Source organism: Callospermophilus lateralis, chromosome 18 (genome assembly GCF_048772815.1).
Source record: "Callospermophilus lateralis isolate mCalLat2 chromosome 18, mCalLat2.hap1, whole genome shotgun sequence".
Taxonomy (NCBI): Eukaryota; Metazoa; Chordata; class Mammalia; order Rodentia; family Sciuridae; genus Callospermophilus; species Callospermophilus lateralis.
Genome location: NC_135322.1, coordinates 41,414,029 through 41,431,499, shown reverse-complemented (window position 1 = coordinate 41,431,499; position 17,471 = coordinate 41,414,029). Strand labels below are relative to the sequence as shown.

Sequence of the window (17,471 nt, the reverse complement as noted above, 5' to 3'; positions counted from 1 at the left end):
GCCTTGGCTGCTATTGATTTTCTCAAACCTACAAAGATTCCAGCCAGAATATCCTGCAAAGAAGACGGGGGTGGGGGGGGTGGGGGGTGGGGGGGTGTCGGAGTCTCCATCTTCACTACACATGACTCCATCCCTCCCTGGGTCTACACTCCTACCTTTGTTCATCCACAAGCATTACTGAGCACCGCTGTTTGCCAGAGGGTGCAACAGGGCACTAAGCAAGAACTTCAGATGAGAGAGTTGGGCGTTTTCATGAATCAAAAAGCAGGGTCAAAAAATGTCAAAATTGCTGGGTGTGGTGGCACATACCTGTAATCCCAATGGCTTGGGAGGCTGAGGCAGCAGGATCTTGAGTTCAAAGCCAGCCTCAGCAACCTCGCAAGGCCCTAAGCAATTTATTAAGACCCTGTCTGAAAATATAACATAAAAAGGGGCTGGGGGCCTGGGGATGTGGCTCAAGCGGTAGCACGCTCGCCTGGCATGCGTGCGGCCCGGGTTCGATCCTCAGCACCACATACAGACAAAGATGATGTGTCCGCCGATAACTAAAAAATAAATATTAAAAATTCTCTCTCTCTCTCCCTCCCTCCCTCCCTCTCTCACTCTCTCTTTAAAAAAAAGGGGGGGGGGCTGGGGATGTGGCTTAGTGGTTAAGCACCTCTGGGTTCAATCCCCCGTATCAAAAAATATCTAGTACAAAATATGCTATGCAAAAGTCCCCCCAACCCTCATTCCATCCTACCCTCAGCTGGAATCCTCACCTAGTTCCTAAACCTGTCCCAGTGCCAGCCCCAGCCCTGGGCTGTGATGTGTGTTGCACATGTTGTTTTGTATTAAACACCACTGTTACTTTGTTGTAGTTATTTCATTTAATCCAGATCAGTGTTTTGGCTCTGGGTGACTCCAACCCCTAATCCCTCAGCCCAGGTTATAAAGATAAGAGGCAGGCAAGTCCACTGTGGGCCAGAGGGCATGAGTGAGTCCCCTGAACAGCTGCAGTGTTTGTTCTCATGGTCTTGGGGAAGGTTGACTTGTCAGAAAGAAAGTGTGAGCTTTGGGTAGGAAGAGGTGGAAGCGTTTCTTATGGAAGGATAGTTTTGAACCACGTTTTGGAGGCAGGCAGAGCCTGGGTGTTTGGGACAGTGAAGAGGCAGGTGGGGTTTATTTTGATAGAAAAGGATCAGGGTATTGAATTGGGGTCAGACCTGGAAGGCCTCGAGGCCAGTTCAGGGTGGCTGGACTGTCCTCAAGATTTTGTCGGTAATGAAAATTTCTGATTTTCTGATGTGATCCGCTTTATGAAGAACAAGGAACCCCAGAGGCTGAGAAGAGAAGGAGGATGGGAGACAGTGGCCATCAGCAGCCACCCAGAGCTAGCTTGCTTGCTTTCTGCTTGTTTTTTTCTTTTGGAGACAGATTGGTCCTGGGATCAATCACTGGGTCCAGTGATTTTCCTGCTTCAGCCTCCCAAATAGCTCCCAATAGGACATTAGAGGCACCACCATGCCCAGCTTCAGAGAGTTTTCTGATGAGACATCCTGTCCTCCTTCTAAACCCTAGTCACATGTCCCAGCTCCAGGAAGCCCCCTCTGACTTCCTGCCCACTCTTGGCTTCCCTCTCAGCAAGAAATCAGTGGAATGTGGTGACCACAGGCGGGGGACCAGACAGGCTGGCTTCAATTCCCGTCTCTGCCAGTCACCACCTGTGTGATCTCGTGCCAGTCACTTAACCTCTCCAAGTCCATTTCATCAACTGTTGAATGGGGCCTGCAAAGCCCTTACTGTATTGCCTTCCACTTGAGAATAGGAAGTGGACACTTAATCAGGCTGTTTATGCTTTTCTACTCTCTAGTTCCTTTATTCTTAGGCATGCTTTTTCTTATGTTTATGAAATCAGGATTAAGTGTATAGCCGGTGGGCAAGAACCTGTAATCAAGTTTCTGGGCTGGGTTACTGTCCATGGCATCCTGGGCTGGGGGAACATGGTTCTGGTTTGCACCAGCTGGGCCCACTGGTTTCTTCCATTGGATGGGAAGCATCCAGAGGCAGAGATGGCATCTTGTCTGTGCCTCCCCAGCACCCAGCACAGAGCTGGCCCAGGCAAAGGCCATAGACATATGCTGGGCCACATTTTGGGATGGACTGGCTCACCAGGAGTTGGGGTCAGGAATAAAACCCAGTCACTTGATTCCCTTTTATATGTTTCAGCATGCTCCCTAGAGCTGACTAGTGTCCCTTGTCACCCAGGCCAAGATTCTAGTGTCTCTGCTGTGAGCCTTGGGCATATCCATCTTTTCTCTGGCATTTGGAGAGGATTCTGGTGATGGGTGGCCCAGGAACCCCAGTGGGCTCTGTGAATGGATTCCCAAGGTTCAAGTCAGCATGTACTATCCTCTGAGCTTGTAGGAAAGGACTTCTGGATGAGTGGCAGGAGGCTGGGTACATCTTCAGCAGGCCCCTGAGGAAGAAGAGGCTCTGTGATGTCTTTGCTATTTCCTGTCTGTTCCTCCCCAGGCTCCAGTCTCCTGCTCTGTTGTCAGCAGAGCCTATACTCTAGCATAGAAAGATGGCACCATGGTCCCTCATCTCAGTGTAAGGGCAATGACTGTCACCTCCACCCCTGAAAGAAATTAAAATCAGCCTCAGTTCTAAAAGGCAGGTTCTGCAGATCAAACCACACGCAACCCATATTCTTGTTTATTACCCAAAGATAAGCAGAAAGATCATGATTTGGGGGAATAATTTCTTCTATAAAAGTTGAGCACAAACCATATATGGACTGTGGGTTCAGCCCAAGACCAACTACCTGCTTGATCTGGAACTCTTTTTTTCTATCTGGGAAATAGGCAGCATTGGTTTGGCTCATTCACTAGGGTGCTTGTGAGGCCCAGAGAAAAAACTAGTCCCGATGATATTGTGTTCTGAGTAGTATAACACATGGTCCCAAAACGAGGGGCTAAAAAGTTCTTGAGCCCCTGGTCTTGCATGCAATAGGTACTCAGTAAATGTCAGTGGGTAAAGGAGGAGAGGGTGTGAACCAGGGATTCCTGTGGGCACTGGCTTTCCTGAGAATCAGATAAAAAGAATGAACCTTCCCATGGAAAATAAGCACTCAAGTGCACACAGAATTTTGTGCTTGATTTTAGAGGGTGTGTGGATTCCTGAAGTCCCTGAGCCCAGGACCAGAACGGAGTTCCTAAGCCTGGTGGCTATTTGCCCCAGTCTGGGCTGCCGGGTTTCTGTTCTCACGACTAAAAGGCTCAAGGGTCACTCCAGTTGAACTGGGCTAACTGGGCTGTGTAAAATAACCACACAAGAGACACAAATACCTTTTTCTTTGGGGTCGCTGTGACGGCTCCTCTGACCTTAAGGGTCCCGAGAAAGAGAGAAAGAGACAGAGAGAGAGAGAGAGAGAGAGAGAGAGAGAGAGGGAGCACACACACATGCGCTGATCCCTTTTATTGAGGAGAAGCTATTCAAATGAGGCAAGGGGTCAGGTTTCAGGGGGCTGAGTATCTTCATGATGTCCACTGTCAGCAGGTTGACTGACACCTGGGTAGGCCACACCCAAGGGCACAGTAAGAGAAGGGGACACACACAAGGCCCGTCCATGGAAGATTCTATCCTAAACAGGGCAAGGAATTATATTACAAAGGAACAGGTGAGCATAGCTTCGCCCATGGGGCTGTAGCAAGACACACCCATGCACGAGATACTGACCCTCAAACCCAAGAAGGGTGGGGAAAGCTCTGCCACATTTCTGTGACTGAGTGCCTCAGCACCCAGCTGGGGAATGTAACCCAGTCACTTGTAAGGTTGGTCTCCCACACTGGGCCTGATATTGCTGTCTGCCCACAGGTAGGGTAGGGTGGGGTTGGTGACGTGTCTGGAAGGTCCAGGCACTAGGCACAGTTGTGAGCTGCCCTGACTCCTGAGCCAGGCGGAGGAGCTGCTTCCCTAGCCCCTTGGAGCAGGGTGACCTTGTACTTGGGCTGCAACATCATGCCTTCCTTTTACAGGAGGGGCTTAGGGTTTGGAGGTTGCTGGGCAGGGAGGGCTAATCCTACCTCCTTGTGGGTAGAATAAACAACTTTTTGCTTAGATGATGTTTATTGGTGGAGCCTTGGGGAACAGGGACTGTTCTCATCTCAGGCACCTCATCCAGGTTTATATTCCATGTTCTGTTGCTTCACAGGGAATGGATGCCAGCCTCCCAGAGCCTGCCTCTACTTTAGGGAATCCCTGGGTGCCAGGAAGCCTGCCATACACTGGTATGGTGAGCACTTCAGAAAGAGACACCAACAAATCTCTGACACCCTCCCTTTCTCCTTATGACTAAAATTCAGGATCTGAGGTGAAGGGACTTTGGTGTAGGCTATGAGCAAGGAACAGGTGCATGAGGAAATTCCCAGGCCTACCTGACTGGGCTGGAGGCTTAGACCTTGACATTCTTACCCAAGGTCACCAAACATCCCACTCCAGTTTCCCAGTGGTCCTACAGGAGTTGGCAGGGGACAGGAAGGTAAAGGTAAGATGTGGTCATCCTGTGGTCCTGACTCTTTCCCAGCCTCTGTAACACCCCCTCCCAGACACACACACACACACACACACACACACACATTTAGGGAGCATTAAATTTATTTCTATCCAGGTTGAACTTCTGGGGAGATGAGTGGTGCCACCATATGCCCTCTCCCACTGGGGACCTGAGGTGGCACATTCCATCCGTCTGGGGGTTGGCCTCCTTTTCTTAGATTAATGCCAGGGAGTCAGGTAGTTGATGCGGCTGTGGAGAGAAACAGGGATGAAGTGGAGGTCTCCAGGGTGTTCTCAAGAAAAACCAGTCGGTTTTCCTCCAGGTCTTTCCCCAAACCCACCTGAAGACAGTTTTCCCCCAGCCTCTGTGTGGCCCAAGAGCTTTCAATAGCTCCCTATTTCCTTTAATTTTGGTTGTTCTTGGTTTTCAAATTTGCCTCCCTCACCTCATTTGTATCTCCCAAGACCCTCAAATATGTACTGCCTCCCTAATTTTTCAGTCATTTAACAAACCTACTCCGTTAGGCATCCTACAGTAGTAAGAGCAGAACGCTTCCCCCTGTGTGTGCAGGGGGAGGGGGAGGGCAACTTTCCATCAATAAGAGAATGCAGCCGTCTGGGTGCTATAAGGTAGGGATGCCCAGGCGATGACCAAATGGAGGGAGTGTGAGCTGGTGGGAGAGGCAGAGGCTCAGGAAAGACTTCGGGGGTGGGTGGGTGGTGGAACAACCAGACTGGCCTTCAAAGAGTGAGGAAGGCTTTTCCAGACAGAGGAGGAAGGACCATCTAGGCTCTGATTCAGCACAAGAAAAGCTTTGAAGAGGTTTTGGTCGCGCCGGTGGGTTTGGGCACACCAAAGAGCCTGATATTGCTGAAGTGCACAAAGCAAGGCTGGAGACGGCCAGATCCTGGAGATGGCAGAACAGCTCGCAGCAGCGCTCCCGCGCTCTCGAGTCTCAAGGGGTGAAGCACCCTCCCCTCCGACCTTTCTTTCCCTTCAGTCCTTCCAGGTAATGCCCTCCTCTTTCCGACCTCTTCTGAGCCAGTCCTGAGAGCGTATGAGCTCCTTTCCACGCCCACCCCAGTCCCCAGGGAGCTGAGCTTTGGCCAGGTTCGGATCTCTAGGGAGCCAAGCAGCTAGCGATCCCTCCTTCGCTGGGCCCAGAAGGTGGTGGAGGGCTGGGGGATCTGGAGATGGGCGGAAACCTCCCCACCCTCGCCCCCCCCCCCCCCGCGGCCCTAGCTGCGACCTGGGCGTGGTCGGCTGCGGGCAGGGGCGTGGCCAGTCCCCTACCTGTATTTGGAGCCCAAGCGCCGGAACGTGTTCCTGCGAAAGGACGCAGAGGTGAGCCCCGGGTGCAGGGGGGCCCGCTCCCCGCCAGCAAACCGGAATAATGACGTTGCCCTTCGTCCCACTTATCGCCTCCACTCCGAAAGAGTGAAGCTGCCGGGGACGACTGACAAGGTGCTCCGTTTGGTACGAATTCAATATTCATTCATTTTGAAATTACGATTTTCGCGTGCTGTATTCGAACCACTTAATACTTCCCAGGGCTCACATTTTCAAGCGCCGTGGGGCCTTGTGTGTGCTCGGAAAGGGGCTGAGATCCCACCCTCCCTCCTCGGGTGGAGGTCCCGGGGTTCGTAGCATCACTTACAGGGAGTCGAAAGGCAGGGGCTTCTGTCCGTAGCGGTCTAGACTGGGGTTCTGGTTGAGGCAGTACTGGGGCGGGCCACAGGGGTGGGGCGCTGGTAAACCCGGGACCTCGGGCACCCACCCAGCCCCCACAGCGATCCCTACCGGAGATCTGAGTCCTGGGGACTGTGGGAACTTGCGCTCCGTCCCCCCACCCCGTCCCCACTGTCCCTGCCCCTCGCATCTCCTCTGCTTTAGCTGCGCCCATCAGGATCCCCGGGGACTGGTCAGCGAGCATCTCCCTTACCCTCCAGTTCTGGGTCACATCCGGCTTCAAATACCGCACCGCGTAGCCGCTGAACCTCTCCACTGAGGAAAGAGCCCACTTTGGACTCCAGCCCCGACGAGCCTCACCCTTCCTCATCTAAGCCCTGCCCACAGAGCAAGCCTCACCTCCACTGCCCAGCGCTGGACAAAAGTGGGTCTCCGGACCCGGCACCCCCAGTTCCAGAACCAGCTCAGCATTCAGGCCCAGCCCGGTTGCTCCCCCTGGCCTGGCCCTGGCCCCCTGCTCCTTCCCCAAGATGAGCGCGGCCTCTAAGTCCCTCAGCCGCTCTCTGTCGCGAGTTCCAGCTGCTCCCCAGCTCCCTTATCCTGTCCCTGCGGTTGGCCACTTGGTCCTCTCTCCCTGCCACAGCAATGACCCAAGTGCCCTACAATCTCCCCCAGCCGTAGGCGTCATCTGCAGCTGGGAGACTGACCCTTGTTGTTCAGGCAGGGCAGCTTGAATTCCCCAGCCGTGGACACAAAGTGGGACCAGTCCTCGATGGCACTGGTGAAGGAGGGCCAGTTGATCCGGTTGATGCCTGGTACGATGGGCAGCAGCTTTCCCTCACGGTACTTGCAGCAGAGCTTCTGGCCAGTGGGCGTGATGTCCTGCTAGGGTTTTTTTTTTTTTTTTTTTTTTTGGGGGGGGGGGTCAGGAGCACAGCAGTAGATGCAGGAACTTGGGGGGAGGGTCTTCTTGGATCGTTTCACAGCCCAGAGCTGACACTTGACCCATCTGACCCGGGGTGTGTTTGAGGTTGAAGACCCGGATTGGATGGTGGTGGAGGAGGTCCCAAACAGGTAGCTGAGGATATGCTTAGGGAGTAGAGCCTAGAGGTACTTGGGACTAGGTGCAGGCTTCTGCCTTTTGCAAACCCAGGGTTAGGGACAACACTCACCAGGCAATGCAGGGGTTGATTGGGGATCCCCAGGAGTGTGAAGTGGGCATTGTCAAACTCATCTGTTGAAAGAGGATAAAGGGAGAAGAGACTTCCCCTTCAGTAGCAGTCCCAGGTTCATTCAAGAAAGGTTTGGCCCACACTGTGCATTAATTTTTTTTTTAAATACTGGATGGATTTAAACATCTAAGATAAACTAGTACTTCTATCTTCACCTCTTACAATATAATAAGCTCCCAAATAGATAAAAGATTTCAGTGCAAAAAAAAAAAAAAAATGAAACCATAGAAATACTAGAAGAAAATGTGGGCAAGTTCCTCTAAATTTGGGGCAGGAAAGGCCTAATTCTAACTAGAAAGCCAGAACTTAAAGAAAAGATCAGCAACTTTAGATCAACATAAAAATAAACTTCTGTGTAGCAAAATAGAAAAGAAGCCGAAAGGCAATTGGAAATTTATTTTTTACTAATTTTACAGACAAAAGGCAAAGAGTAGAAATCAAGCCAAAAAAAAAAAAAAAAAAAAGAAAAAAAAAGTAAAGAAAAAAGGGTAAAAAAGCATACACAGCCCATACACAAATATAAGAATTACAGATGACCCCTAAACATGAAAAGATGCTGAGCCTCATTTATAATAAGATGAATGCATATCCAAATTACATGAAGATACCAACTTTTACTTCTCAGACTGGTAATAATCCAAAAAGTTAGTGCAATAGGGCCTTTGACATACGTTGCCAGAGGGAGTATATATTTATTGGAGCCTAAAGAGAACAATTGGCATTTTTCATCAGAATTATAAATACACACATGCTTTTGACCCCGTAGTCTTACTTCTGAGAATTTATCCCCAGAAAGGCACAAGTGCAGACGTAAGAAGAGGGTAAGCCATTTCAGTATTGTTTGTAATAGCAAATGATTGGAGATAATTCAAGGACTGTCAATAAACTACACTACATCCACACTGTGCAGCTACTAAAAGAAATCTGAGGGGCTGGGGCTGTGACTCAGAGGTAGCACACTTGCTTGGCATCTGTGAGACACTGGGTTTGATTCTTATCATCACAAATAAATAAATTCATTCATTCATTCATTCATTCATTAAAGGTCTATAAGCAACTAAGAAAATATTTTTTAAAAAAAGAAAAAAATCTGAGGACATCCTCTAGACAAAACCTCCAAGGTTCAAAAGAATAGTTACTGTATACAAATACCTGCTTAGAGCCTAAAGTTTAAGATTCTTGGAGGCAGAGAAGAAAATACATTCTGGTTATCATCTTAAACAAATTATCAAACTCAGCAGCATGAACAGCAGGATAACTGAATGCCTCCTGCAGCAACTCTAGGGGAAACATGGTGCCCATCACCTGTGGAAGATTCTGGCCAGCACTGTCTCATGGGGCTGATCAGGCCTCTAGGTCTAGCTACTGATCCACAGAAAATAGATTAGCAGGGTAAAGACCACCATGAGGGAACAGCTGCTCAAAAACCATCAGGCACTGTGTCCCACAACTGCTGGGGACTCTTTAAAAGTCAATATCACAGCAGGGAATGAAAAACAGACAGGTAGTTTTATGCTAAGACTAAAGACCTAAAAACCAACTGCGATGCACATTCCAGGTGGAAGCCCCTGTCCGTTTTTTTTTTTTTTTTAAGTTATAAAGACACCTTTGGGGGGTAATTAGGGAAGTTTTAATGTAAACTGGTTATAAGATATTATAGAATTATTATTAACTTTCCTGGGTATGATAATGATATTGTGTCATGAAGAAGGCTGTATCATTGGGAGTTGCTTGGTAGACGTGTGTGTGTGTGTGTGTGTGTGTGTGTGTGTGTGTAGAGAGAGTGGAGGAATTCAAATATGGTAAAACATTGACGGACGCAGATAGAAGGTAACGAGTGCTCGTAGTCCTATTCTTTAAACTTTGAAAATGTTCATAACAAATATTGGGGGAACAAAATAATGTACGTTTGTGCTAAGTGCACAGGAGCATGCCTGTACCAGCTACCTGGGAGACTGAGGCAGGAGGATGGTGGGAGCCCTGGAATTCAGGGCTAGCCTGGACATCAGAGTGAGATCCTGTCTCTTCAAAAAACAAACAAACAAATAAAGACAATAGAATGCACGCTTGTGTTTGCATTAGTAAACAGAAAGATACATTAGAACCCAAGAGTGGCCACCTGTAAGGGGGTGTCAATATATTCACTGTTGTGGCGTTTTGAGTTTTAGGGCTGGGGTGTAGCTCAGTGGAAGAGCCCTGTCCACCATGCCCAAGGCCCTGGGGTCCATCCCCAGCACTGCATTTGCTTACAATACAGAACTAAATCAGGGCTTTCCCTAAAGATCTAAATTCCTGGCTTCCCTTGGAAGCAGGAAAATAGGAGAACCCGTGATCTCTCTGACTCTCTGCACACAGCCCAGTCAGTGGGAGTCTGGGAGCCGGAGCCCTCTGGATGGGACCCATGTGGGTGCCCTTCCTCACCAGAGGGGCTTGCCCCCGCTGCTCCCTTCAGGGTGTTTCTCATCTTGGTTGCAGGGGTCAGGGTGAGTCTCCAGAGGTTTCAGTGTAAGCTCGGACATCCTCACCCACCTGTCACTGAGCATATCACCCTGGACCTCCCCCTTCCTCATGCACCCATCCTGGCACCCAGTCCTGTTGGCCTGTCTCCTGAAAGCCCTCTCAGTCCCTGCAGGGTAGTTCTGTGGGCCCTTTTCCCCTGCAGGCCCGCCTGACCTTGCGTTCATGGGAGGTGTGAAGGCTCTGTCTCTCCCTTTCCCGGACACAGGGGTGGGCGGGCACAAGTCATCCTTGTCTCGAGCGTAATCCTTCCAATCTCTGCCCAGTTCTGTCTTCATTAATAAGAGCCATAAGAGCCATGCGGGCACATAGACTCTGTCCCTACCATGCCCTGCCCCACCTCCACACTCTGCCAACAACAAGGCCATCACCAGATGCAGCCCCTCTCCTAGCCCCTCCAGAATTGGATGCTAAAATCAACGTTGTTCCCTTAAAACTTAGAGGACGTTCACAAGGGACCCAGCAATCACGTTTGTTGAGCACATATTATGTGCGAGCTGTGGCTCTCCGTGTTTTTCCCACCTCATCTCTTCCTGGCGTCAACAGCTCTGTGAGGCAGGCGGCCCTGGTCATCGTTTCCACTTCACAAATAAGGAAACCGAGGTCAGAGCTTAAGGGAGGTTTCTGGACAGGGAGCAGCCGAGACTGGCCCCTTCAACCCTTTCATTTGCCACTCGTGACTTTTCCCTCCAAGATTTCTTTCCTTGTCGACCTGTCCCTTCTGCAAAGTCCCCATGGGGGCCCAGTGCTGGTGGGAGGTGAGGCGGCCTGACCTTTGCGGCAGTAGGTGGTGGACTGGCAGTGCTCATCCGGGAGGCAGGCCTTGACGGAGTCCATGTCCATGCGGCGCAGGGTGGGCAGCGCCGGGTGGTAGAGCTGCTGCTTCACGCTGGCCAGCGGTTGGCGCTGCCGTGGTATCGGGAGCAAGATGGCCGGGGATGCATACACGTGGGCAGTACCATCGTCCCAGGGCACCACATCGATGATGCGGGCCATAGCTGCAGAGCAAAGCGTATACATGAAGGGCTCCCCGGGCTCATCCCAGGTAATGGCCTTCCGTGGGGGGACAACCTTAGCCTGGGCTGATTTGTCCCTAGTTAAGGGTTTATTGAGCACTTACTCTGTGCCAGGTGATTTTTCAGAGTTCTACTGTGGTGGCAGGGACACTCAGCACACATATTCACACTCATGCACACATATGCACACATGTGTGCAGATACACACACAAGCTGCTCCAAGGGCTGTGAGGTCAGTGTAGGGTGTGTGTCTATCTATCTGGGGAGGCTGGAGTTGGGGCATTCAAGGAATGGTCTAGAAGCTGTGGTGTTTGAATTAAGTAGTGAACAGGAAAAGGTGAAGCAAGTGGGTTCGGAGTGTGACTCGGAAAGCTGTATGGCTCTGGGTGTCCAATCCTGAATTTCCTTAGCTAAGGCATCTGGCATTTACCCCAGATTTTACAGAGACACATAAAACCACTTTAAACACGAGGAGAGACATGACACATATGAACTAGAAAATCTTTGCTGGCTACCAAGTGTCCCCCACCCCAAATAGCAGATATTCCCAGAAGCCCTTTTCAGTCATTCACACTTTAGTGAGAATTTGTTGACTTAGCTCAATATGTCTTGGTGGGAGCTAGGTGGGCCGGAGGAGAGAGGACGGTGGGTCATGGAGGGACAGGGAGGGCATGGTGACGCGGCATAGGAAGTTGCCTTGGGAAGGTGGGGAAGGGCAGGGAAGTGGAGCCCTTAGAGGAGGGCAGAGAGGGCACCCCACTTTTGACCCACTGACAGCCACTACCTCATCTGCAGGGCACAGGCCTGGTGCACGGGGCTTTAAGGACTCTCTGCTCTTCTGATTGTTCAGTGGGCAGGAGAGGAAGGGAGGCAGGCCAGGCCCGTGGACAGCAGAATAAAGAAACTCTGTGCAGAGACAATGCCCACTCCAGCCTGATTGTGAGGACGCTGCTCCTTGGCAACCGCAGGCTCTGAGCAGGGCCCGATGCCAGGGTCCATATGTGTTGGGCACTTCCTTTTAGCCTTCCTGAAAGTTAGGCTTTCCCCAGCTTCAGCACAAGCCAGGCATCTTGGGAAATGTCCCTGGAGGCAGCCAGACCAGGGCAGACCCAGGATGGCTGCTGAGCCCACCCCAGGCTGTGTGACCCTGGACTAGGTACTGTCTCTCTCTGGGCCTCAAGGCTCCTGTCTGTATAGGCAAGCATCCTAGACTCTGCATTAGGGGTGCCTGGGAGCTGGGAGGGCTCTCTCCTTCCTGCCAACTTCAGGAAGGGTGCACTGCACTGTCTACCAGCCATTGGCCTCAAGGTAGAGATTAGCTGTGGCCAGTATCCAGGGTCATTGTGGGGATCAGGGAGAGTGGTGGCCTCAGCAGGCTGGGGATTAGCAGGTGATACTCCATCCCCAGCTGCTTGCAGGGGTGCAGGATTCCTCCCTCCCAGGAAGGTCAGGCTGTGAGTGCCTGAGCCTAGCACCTTAAAGCTCTGGGACCAGGACCCCCCAGGTGAGGGAAACAGGTAGAGCTGAGCTGCTTTGTATATATTTGCATATGCTTTGCATGTACCTGCCCAGGTTCTGAATCTGACAGGTCCCAGGACCCCTGCTTAGATTTGTGTAGAGTTTGGTTCACAGTTGCTCCAGCCTCATCGTTCAGGGAGACCCCAGAGCAGCATCCCCAAGTTCAAACTCCCAGAGTTCACTCCATTCACCACCACGACCCCCAATTTATTTTTTAACACTTCTATAGTTATAAAAAAAGAAATTAAGAAAGTACATCAATATATAATTTAACCAGAAGTAACTTATAAATTGAGACTCTTCTATAAGCACTACCCAGGTCAAGACATGGGCTATTATTTTGCAAAACAGTTAAGCAGTTTCTTATGAAGTGAAACATCAATTTGCAGTATGATGGGATCATATGGAAGACTCTACCTTAGGGATTGTCTCAAGAGAAGTGAATGTGTATATCCATGCCAATGTTTATATTTTTTTTAATAAAATTTTTGGTGTAGTTGGACACAGTACCTTTATTTTATTTATTTATTTGTATGTGGTGCTGAGGATCAAACCCAGGGCCTCGCACGTCATAAGTGAGTGCTCTACCGCTGAGCCACAACCCCCGCCCCCATAGCATCATAATTTATAGCCAAAAAGTAGACCTAAGCCTAGTATCCGCAGATTCATGAGTTGATAGGCAAACCGTGGTGTGCCTATACCTGGAAAGCTCTGGGCACTAAAAAGAAATGAAGTATACGTCTCCAAGGTAGGTGAACCTCAAAAACAAGCGACATAAATGAAACCAGACTCAAAAGCCCCACATTTTCTCCCCAGTACTGGGGACAGAACTCAGGGGCATTCGACCTCTGAGCTACATCCCTGGTTCTTTTTTATCTTTTGAGACAAGGTCTCACTAAATTGCTGAGGCTGGCCTTCATTTTGGGACCCTCCTGCCTCAGCCTCTGGGGTCCCTGAGATCACAGGCATGCTCCACATGTCCAACAAGCCTCATGTATCACATTGCTCACCCCTCATTTCAGGGGCTACATGGAAGGTACCAAGAAGCAACTGTTCCCGTCTTGTAGTGTAACCACTGCTTTCCTTTATGGTATTATTAGATATATTTGCAGCCATAAGTACATCAGGTCATTCACCTCTTGAACTTTGTATATATGGACCATCGGGGTGTGTACACACACACACACACACACACACACACACACACTCCATTACCTACTGCACTTAACGAATCAGAAGTGTTTTTTTCCTCAAAACTCTTCCTCCTCACCTCCAGACCCAGGCTCTCATTTTTGGTAAAAGTTCCCAGTTGCCCAAGTTTAACCAACACCTCCCCTCCCCTCCTCCTATCTTTATTGCCACCAGCCTAGTCCTCAGACCTGTCATCTGTCCCCATCAGGTCTGAGGCCAGGGTGACCATCACTGCTTACGCAGGTGACCACTCACCCGCCCAGGCGGCAGCTGAGTTCCTGTTCCTGCAGAGCCCTGTTGGAGGTGCTGTGAGGAGGGGCAGCCTGGCATGGTTATGGGGGGAGGACAGGGGTCACCTTGAAAGGTGCCGCTGGGTTTGTCCTTGTCCTGGCCTCAGGAGGGTGTTGCCTATCAGAAGTCTTGAAGCACCCCGCATTGGAGGGGAGAAACCCAGGGGTCACCTCATCACAGATTAGCTTGTCCCTCTTCAGGCTGGACTTCCTCACCAGTTCCTGCTCCCGCGCCTGCCTGCTACACAACAGCCACACATACTCTGCCCACCACGGGGGCCGGGGTCTACATGTGTGTGCTTCCCAGAATCCTTAGGCTGAAACCTAATCTCCATGCAACAGTGGGCCTCCAGGAGGTGACTGGGCAGGGGGGCTACACCCTCGTGAAGGGGACGGGGCCCTCATAAAAGAGGCCAGAGAGAGCTTGCTCACCCTCCTTTCAGGGGCTACGTGGAAGGCACCATCTGTAGGGAGCAAACTCTTACCAGACACCAAATCTGCTGCCCCCTGGACCTCCAACCTCTGGAACAGGGAGCCATACCTTCCTGTTGTTTATTAATTACCCAGTGGAAGGGGTTCTGTTGAGCAGCTCCGATGAGCTCAGGCATGGACTTCCAGGGTCCATCAGCCAAACCCTTCTAAGGCCAAGAGGCCCTATGGGGTCTCGCCCTGCCCACTTCCCGTCCTCCCCCACTCCTCTGTGCCCACTGGACTCCCTGCCCCCCCGGTGCCCTTTCTGCTCCTCCAGACTCATTCTGGCCTCGGGACTCCCCCCCCCCCCCCCCCCCCGCCCCTGCAGTGTCCTCTCTCTGGAGCACCGCCATGTGATCTATTCAGGGCAGAGACTTCTTGCTTTTCATGTCTCAGCTCAAATACAGATCTGCTTCTTCCTGGAGCCTCCTACCCAGGTCCCCTCATGACACCTCTCTGACCTGTTGGTTTCTTTGGTGGCTCTGGCATACTTGGCAATATTTCTTAATTTGTCCTTCTCTGCCTCCTCCCCTGGAATGCAGGCTCCAGGAGGGCAGGCCCTAAGTCTGTCCTGCTCAACACACCCGGGCTGGCCACTGCCCAGGGCGCAGGAAGAACTCCCCAAACGTTGCACCTGGTCAAGTCCCTGCCTGCCCTTTGCTGAGCGTTCACCAACCCAATCTGCCACCCAGGTCCTGCCTCCTCACTGAGCCCCTCCCTCTTCCCTAGGCCCCTGTTCCTTGCAGCCCTGGAGCCCCAGGTCTCTGTCTCCCCTCTGGGGTCCAGCTCAGTTCAGATCAGATGCAGCCAGTGGTCCACCAGTCCTCGGATCCTGTGATGGTTAGTTCCGGGTGTCATCTGGACCGGACTAGGGATGCTTAGAGAATGGGTGAAGTCCACTCCTGGGTGTGTCTGTGAGGGTGTTTCAAAGAAGATTGGCATATGGGTGACCTAGGTGGAGGAGAAGGGCCCTCAGTGCCGGGACACCATCCGATTGACGAGGGCCTGGATGGAACAGGGAAGAGAAGGAATGGGTAAATTCTTTGGCCCTTCTTCCCTGCGTGAGCGTGTCTTTTCTTGTTGCTGCCCTTGGACATTGGACTCCAGATTCTTGGTTCAGTTTCTCTGGAGAGCCCCTACTAATGCAGATTTGATCTAAAGTCTCAGTCCTGGAACCCTGTCATTCTGGAAGAGCTCAAGCTATTGAAGACAGCCAGCAGGGAAAACAAAAACAACAACAACAACAACACTGTGAACCCTGGCATCGGGGCTGGGCAGCAGGGTACACCTCCTGCTCCTGCTGACTGAGTTGACAAGTTCCTGTCACCCTGAGGAGTCTCCCAGAACCACACAGGACTCCAAACTGTTATTCTCCTGGCAGCCAGTCAGACTGGCTTGGCCAAGGTATGAGGGGAGCCAGGCCCTGGTACCTGGGCAGGTTCCCTGGCAACACATAGGGCCCCAAATCTAGACCCAGGTCCCTGCTGGACACTCGGGGATGGCTGTGGCTCCCTGGGCATCAATCATCTCTTTTCCACCCCACCCCTCCCTTTGGCACCTGCTAATCCTTTGCACACGGCCCAGCCCCCGCCGGTTAATCCCCCTGGGCCTCAGAGGCCAATCCGAGAGTGGCAGCGAGTGGCAGCGAGTGGCAGCGAGAAGGTGATTCCCGGCTGGCAGTTGGCATCTGAGCAGGTAATTCAGGATGAGGTGGTGGCTTGGTGGGACCCCAAGGGTGTCCACATGCTCAGCTTCCAACAAGGCATTTAATCAGGACCAAAAAGACAAGGCTTCCCTCTCTCCACCTCTTCCTCCCTCTGCAGGGCTGAGACTTTAGCATGAGTCGGGATCTTTAGGGCGGTTTGGGAAAAGCAGATTTCTGGACCCTCCCCAGAGGGTTTGGAGGGACCTAGGAGTCTGGATTTTCACCAGCTTCCAAGAAGATACTGAACATGCTGGTAATCCAATACCATGGTTCCCCGGGCTGCCACTCCCAGGTCCCTGTCTGGCCTGAGTCTCCCTCATGAAGTGGAGTCAGCAAGATGTGGCAGCAAGATGGGTGGGGGTGGGGCTGCCCACATTCCTTCCCATCCAGGAGGAAATGGCAGTGTCTAGGGGAAGAAGAAAAGTTGGGCTTGGAGACAGCTTCCCTAGTCATTTCTAGAAGATTCACACAAGTCACGGTCAGTCGTTGCTCGCTGGGAGAGGACGTACAGGTCAGGCCCGTAGAAGAGGCCAACTCTTGGCAACTTCAGTGCCCCTGGGGCAGATGTGGGGCAGATGTCGGGCAAACTCAGCTTGGTCAATGTCGGTCACGACCTTTGACCTGTTTGTGCTCCATATGAAAATACTGACCTGGCTGTATGGAGTGTCATGGGGCTGCCTGTGGTTGCTGTGGAATCTGTGACCCCAAACGTGTGACCTTGAGCTGTCCCAATCTGGGAAATCACTGGGTCCACGTGCCCCACCCAACAGGGACCTGGAAGACAAGAGGGGTCATGTCTGGCCCGAGTTCACCTGTTTGGAGGCTGATCTGACTCCTTACCCAGGGGTCGGTCCCCACCACAGCTTCTCATGGGAGAAGGTGGCTGCTAAGACCAGAGCAGGGACAGAGGTCAGGGTGGTGTGGCCAAGGGCACTGGGGAGCTGAGCGCTGGGGCAGGGATCCTGGGGCCTGAGTCTGCCCTTTCCAACTAGGGGCTGGGGTCCTTGGCAGAGAGGGGCATGGCCTTGGGCAGGCTGGCATCCAGCATGGCCTTGGAAGGGGCCATCAGAGCTGGGAGTTGGTGCGTTGGCCTGTATGGTGGTGACCGGGCCAGGCTATCCTGCAGGGGTCCCGTCTCACGGTCCCATGTACCTCTCATTCACAGAAGACAGGAGAACAGAGGCTGAATTGTGTGAATATACCAATCACCGTAAACCAAAAAGAAGGTCCAATGGGCGTTTTATCTTAAAAATTAAGACCCCATCATGAATATTGGTTAATGTTATCTTAAACAGAACAGATTTT

The 17,471-nt window shown here is 51.6% G+C and overlaps 2 protein-coding genes across 2 annotated transcripts in view; one reads left to right on the top strand and one right to left on the bottom strand.

Moving 5' to 3' along the window:
* Positions 1-4,755: 4,755 nt before the first annotated feature.
* Spmip8 (sperm microtubule inner protein 8) lies at positions 4,756-10,971 on the bottom strand. Its single transcript, XM_076839497.2, has 7 exons — positions 10,749-10,971; positions 7,399-7,460; positions 6,934-7,108; positions 6,480-6,541; positions 6,195-6,259; positions 5,831-5,863; positions 4,756-4,786 (listed from the first exon to the last, which is right to left on the bottom strand). Exons 1-7 carry the CDS (start codon positions 10,969-10,971, stop codon positions 4,756-4,758), a joined length of 651 nt encoding a protein of 216 aa, XP_076695612.1.
* Positions 10,972-16,088: 5,117 nt separating this feature from the next.
* The window catches only part of Cngb1 (cyclic nucleotide gated channel subunit beta 1), a 66,054-nt gene continuing 64,671 nt past the window's right edge, over positions 16,089-17,471 (top strand). Inside the window, 1 exon segment of the mRNA XM_076837843.2 lies at positions 16,089-16,156. The gene's annotated coding sequence lies outside the window, so the exon portion shown is untranslated.